We start from the raw sequence: 6045 nt of genomic DNA, 5'->3' as shown, positions 1-6045 counted from the left end.
TAACACTTGAAGTTGCTGTTCAATAAATATAACAATTTGTGTTTCATAAATTTATCCAGTTATTTTATGATAAAAAAATAAATGGATTAACCACGCCATTATGTTGTGTTATTTCTTATTAAGATAAAGATGTCATTAAATATCCTGTAGCCTATATTAGGTTATTTTTTTTAGGTGTATTTAATCCTTCAGTAGCTATAGCGTTGGAGACACAATTTGATACAAACATATAAACGTGTAGTGTCCTGATAATTCAGTCATTTTATAGTAGCCTTTATGAGGAATCTCAGTTGGTCTCATCTTGTTTGCTATATCAATCATTGTATTATCTCCAGTCACTGAAGCAGTTAGTACTAATACTAGCATTCAAACTGGGAAAATTGGCAGAGACAAATTACAATTTAGGTAGCAGGCTTGACCAAGACAGATTGCAAAATTGTTCCCACCTCTGATAACCCTGTTAGAGCTGATAATAATGGGTGAATTTTGCATCCCAGGCATTGGATTTTATTTATTTTATTTGAAATCCAACAGATGGGCTAACACCCGGGAATTAAAAAGTAGTATTAGCCATTTGAGATGTCTGTGTTTATGAACTAATGAGATATAAAATCTAATCTTGTGGGCAGTTTCAATAAGCAGATGGCTGCAAGTGGGCTTCGCTTCATTCCCAGTGCGTGGATTGATCTCATTTGCTCGAAGCCCCTCTACGAGTTGTTACTAGGTAACGAGCAAGCAGCGCTGTGTGGGATTTGAAGTCTTTAAACGTTCAGTCACTCGCTCCAAAGCGCGAATGTCTAAGAAATGTAAAACTACAAGACCCATGATGCAATGCGCAGTGGCATGTGAAAGCCATATGATTGTCGTAGCGCTTCCTGAATAGTGCTGCAGATGCTCAAGAAAACATTACACACTTTCATACCTTTTGTAACTAATTTGCTTCTTGTGTGTCAAAATGAAATTGCAGATTCTGATTTTGGTTTCTTTGTTTGTTGTCGGAGCAATGGCGGGGAAGTACTCAAAAGAACAAAAAATATCTGATAATAACAACAATCAGGTGGAATTCAGGATTGCCAAACTAAATCAGGCTTGGGAAAAGGCGATAAGAGTAAGTAATGTGACAGATTAAACATATACAATATATAATAAATATACAATAATTCATTTTGGCCAATGTTGTGGGATATTCTGCTTGTCCTTTTATCATTGTGTTTAAATCTCTGTACTATAGTATTTCATGACTGCTCAGATTTTATAACATGGTTTCTTTTGAACATTATATATAACATAATGTGTATAACTGTCCATCTCCATCTCTGCTTCAGATGCAGCTTGCACCGGTACGACTCTCAGAACTGCACAGTGACTTGAAGATCCAAGAGAAAGATGAACTTCAGTGGAAAAAACTGAAAGCAGAAGGGATGGATGAGGACGGAGAGAGAGAAGCCAAGCTCAGACGCAATTTTAATAGTAGGATTGTTTTGTGGGATATGATATTCAAAGAACTCATGAAAAAGATTGACAAATAGTTTTCTTTCATTTTGTTGACATTTCCTATTGCTATTGGCAGGGACAGGCCATATTAAAGAGAAAATGCTATTGTGTTTATGATATGAAGCAAACAGGTAACTAAAATGACTGTATCTTTCATATAATAAATAACGTTTGTTTGCTCAGTTATTTTAGCAAAGTATGGAATGGATGGGAAAAAAGACACCCGGACACTGGACAGCAACAGACTGAAAGATCATGATGTTAAAGAGGGAGACACATTTGATGACCCAAGGCTGGACAAGCTGTGGAACAAGGTAACTGATGGGACGAAATAACTACTAGAGTATGAATGTGTAACTCATTTGCAGGTTTACAGATTTGTTCACTCATTTACCAACTTTGCTTAAATGTTCGCTTCGACCTTTGGTCCTCAGGCCAAGACTTCTGGAAAGTTCTCTGACGAGGAGCTCCAGACCTTGCAGAGAGAATTCCAGCACCACAAAGACAGAATCAATGAGTACAACATTGTCATGGACACTGTCAGTCGGACCGAAGGTTAGAGTTTGATCGTGTTTAGTGCCAAGATGTCATGTAGGATCTGTAATAGTATGAAGTTCTAAGAAGATAAAAGATCCCTGAAAGGCTATAGGAGGCAAGACTATTTCTAATAAGTTGTTTTTTGCCAGTGTTGATGAACACAATGAGAATTTAATTATATACTGTAGTATGATGTTTTATTAGAGCTAACTAATCACAACTGTTTCCCGAAAACATAGTAGCATGGTCAAACCTCTGTTTAAATAATGTTGGTTTAACAATAAAGGACTCACATTAATAATGTCAAATGCAAGTGGTGGAGTAATAGCTGCTAACTAATTAATTTGAGAACATAAGTAATATTAAGTTATTGTTGTTTCTGAGATGTTGCTGTAACGAACATGGCATCTAAGGACTAATTCAGTGTTTTTATTCCCTGTCATTTTGCTTCAAAGTTTAATTCATTGCGGGTTCCTTCTTACGCCTATGCTGGTAATAACAGACCTTGCGACCATAGTTGGCTAACGATGCTTTTGGGAAGTTTAATAATGGGGCTGTTTAAATTCTAACCTCCTGAGCAGAATCTCACAATCTTTTTCTTAGAATTTCAGAACCTGCTGAATAAATGCTTCTTGCACTGTTCTTTCCATCAGAGATCCATAAGAACGTAATCAGTCCTCTGGAGGGTGACATGAAGGAACATGTTCTTCATCAGAAACACGCAGATCTGAAGCAGAGGATGAAGGACCTGAACCAAGGCTTTGAACGACTCCGCAAGATCACCCATGAGGGTTACAGTGCTGACAGTGGTGGGGACCTTTGCTAAGGTTGAATTCATGTTTCATAAATGAATTGCCTCATGACATTCTAATGCTCTCGTTGTCTATGGCAGAATTTAAGGAGCCACGAGTCATAGAACTTTGGGAGATGGCAAAAAGATCTAATCTCAGTGAAGACGAACTTGACTCTCTTAAAGTAAGCTTTGCTTATGTCGTAACGTGAATACCATTCAGATTTTTACTGCATTTTATTAAATATTATTATATAATATATATTAAATATTGCATTTGAGTTTCATTTTAATATGCATAGGCTTTATATTGGTATAAGGATTATTTTCAAAACTTCTGAAGTCTCTTTATTTATTTTTCTGCTGTCCTTTAGGAGGAACTTAGACACTTTGAAACAAAGGTGGAGAAGCACCAGCACTATCAGGAGCAGCTGGAACTGTCTCATCAGAAACTGAAGCATGTGGAGGCCCTGGGAGACAAAGATCACATAATGAGAAACAAAGAGAAATACAACACTCTTGCTGAGAAAGCACGAGAAATGGGATACAAGGTAGAACTGCAAACTAGGTTTTAGAATAAGAATTTTTTTGGTCATTGTACTTTGTGGATTTTGTCAGGCATATCATGCAAATATAATTTCTTTTAACATAGTCATTAAGAAAAGATGCGTCATGGAGCGAATTTTAAAATCTGTAATAACACTGTCACACTTTTTTTTCTTTAGATGAAGAAACACTTGCAGGACTTGATGAATAAGATTTCCCGAAATGGATTGCAGCACAATGAACTCTGAATACCATTTTTGTCACGATGACAGCACTACTGTTAGCTATAATTGTTTCACATGCTGTATTCCAAAATGTTATCCAACACAGATGGGCCAGGGTTATAAAGGTAGGGCCTATTGTACATTAATTTAATATTTCCATTGGGAAACCAGACTACATGATCATTTTTTTAAACGGTACTAATAAAATAAAATGTGTAGCATCCCACAAACGTGGGTGCAAAAGAATTCAACATTTCTCCACAACATGAGCACAGAGAACACATGAAAAAAAGCTCTCTAGGGTTTTCAGTATAAACAGTTAAAGCTTTCATTTCAGTAATTCTCCTGGGTTTTTTTTTCTTTCTTAAGCCCCAGTCCTGAACATCCTAAGATTTAAACTGAATAATACTCATTCATGAACAACTGTGCTACCCCTGTACAGGCGTGATTTATATTAGGATAATAGCAAAGCCTGACAGATTCAGGAAAATAGTGTGCTTCTGTGAAAAAGGCTAAAAAGGCTGGAGTGTAATGGAGAAAGCCGAAACAGAAAAAAAAGCCAAGCTCAGGCACTTAAATAGCTGGATTTGGCAAGGCAGACCTTGAGACAACTATGATATTGACTGAATCTCCAAATAGCATTGGATACAAAGCCCATTACCATGATTGACAGTGTTGTCCGAAGATAGACTTGAATCAACATCCTAACTGTTTAAACCGTTCCATCAGTTAGATTTTTGAGATTTGCCATAAATCTAATATAAACTGTGCACTATTTTTTTTTAATTCTACTGTTATTACTAACCGGTTTGTGACTTAAAATCCTCATATTCATACAAATATGGTAATCCAGCATTGAAATGAATTATCATGAATGTGATCGCCATAAATAATAGGATCGCTTTTGTACAAGTCCACGTTCTGCTCATTTCATGTTACACTTTTCATAAAACAAACTTCCAAAGCCTTGTGTTTTCTATGATGTCAAATGGTCGCTATGCTGAGCTGTAGACAATTACATCAAGCATTTAAGAATGAGCAACGCTAGTCACTGATGTATCATTTTTATTACTACTGCTATAGTCAACATAGAAATTTCAGAAAATATTTGAAAAAAAGTTTATGAACTATTTAAATGTGTAAATGTACAGAACAAAATTGGTCACCAATTAAAGTATATATTTACAGTCAACAGTTGTTACATTTGGGATCTGCTTTCAGATTTATAACCTTTTAATTCCACATGAATTTTAACCATGGAAAATAATACATTCGTACACAAAGTAGTACATAATATACAATGCAGCAATACACAAAGGGATAGTTCACTGCGTGTGATTTACTCACCCTCAAGCCTCATTTATAAAGTTTTAAATATGGATATTCTTTTTAAACAAATGCATAGATTTGCTTCTTTGCCTTTATTAACCCCCCAAAGCTGTGTTGAGCATATGTTATAATAGATGGATGCACTTTTTTGGGCTTTAAACCCCAAGAACCAGAGTCTTAACGTCTGAGAGACCACTGCCTAAAATTATTCTAATATGCATTTCTCTGCATAACAATTTGAGTTAAGCTGAATAAAAAAAAAAAATTTTTTTAAAAGTTGAATGAATTGAAGAATCTACAGGTGCATCTCTAAATTAGAATATCGTGGAAAAGTTCATTTTTTCTTGTAACATTTCAAAAAGTGAAACATTCATATATTTTAGATTCATTACATGTAAAGTAACAAAAGTTTTTCTGTTTAATTTTGATGATTAGAGCTTACAGCTGATGAAAGTCAAAAATCAGTATCTCAAAATATTATATTTACATTTGAGTTTCAATTAATGACCATCCCTACAGTATAAATTCAAAGGAGCCCCTACCAAGTATTGAGTACATATACAGTAAATGAACATACTTTCCAGAAGGCCAACAATTCACTAAAAATGTTTTTCTATTGGTCTTATGAAGTATTCTAATTTGTTGAGATAGTGAATTGGTGTGTTTTTATTAAATATGAGCCTAAATCATCACAATTAAAAGAACCAAAGACTTAAACTACTTCATTCTGTGTGCACTGAATTTATTTAATACACGAGTTTCACAATTTGAGTTGAATTACTGAAATAAATGAACTTTTCCACGACATTCTAATTTATTGAGATGCACCTGTATTAACATTTGCTGTCTCTCTTTGTTGCTTTAAAAATGACAAATGGCATGTGAGCTGCATGAACTCCAAACGTTTGTGTAAAACCTGATGATGAACGTTTTGTGCTTCAGTGGATGCAAGAAAATTATTAAAAGTTGTTTTCAAAATAGTGCTCAAAATTCACAAAAGTGTTCTAAGTGACATATGACACCATCTTAAAATATTATATTAAATATATAAACATTTTTAAAACGCACAAACCCGGTTTTAAAAAATCTGATACGTCTCATACGTTTTGACTCCACTTCATTATA

At 34.8% G+C, this 6045-nt stretch overlaps 1 protein-coding gene across 1 annotated transcript; it reads left to right on the top strand.

Annotated features, from left to right (window-relative positions):
- Nucleotides 1-830: 830 nt before the first annotated feature.
- On the top strand, nt 831-5906 carry LOC306872753 (alpha-2-macroglobulin receptor-associated protein-like). Its single transcript, XM_079421512.1, has 8 exons — nt 831-1108; nt 1326-1470; nt 1678-1808; nt 1929-2049; nt 2685-2840; nt 2924-3006; nt 3196-3372; nt 3547-5906. The coding sequence occupies exons 1-8, from the start codon at nt 956-958 to the stop codon at nt 3613-3615; spliced, it is 1035 nt and encodes a 344-aa protein (XP_079277638.1). The 5' UTR covers nt 831-955; the 3' UTR covers nt 3616-5906.
- Nucleotides 5907-6045: the final 139 nt, after the last annotated feature.

This window comes from Barbus barbus (genome assembly GCF_936440315.1).
Source record: "Barbus barbus genome assembly, chromosome: 7".
NCBI lineage: Eukaryota > Metazoa > Chordata > Actinopteri > Cypriniformes > Cyprinidae > Barbus > Barbus barbus.
Note: the sequence above shows the minus strand (reverse complement) of the source record. Positions and strands in the feature narration are given on the sequence as shown.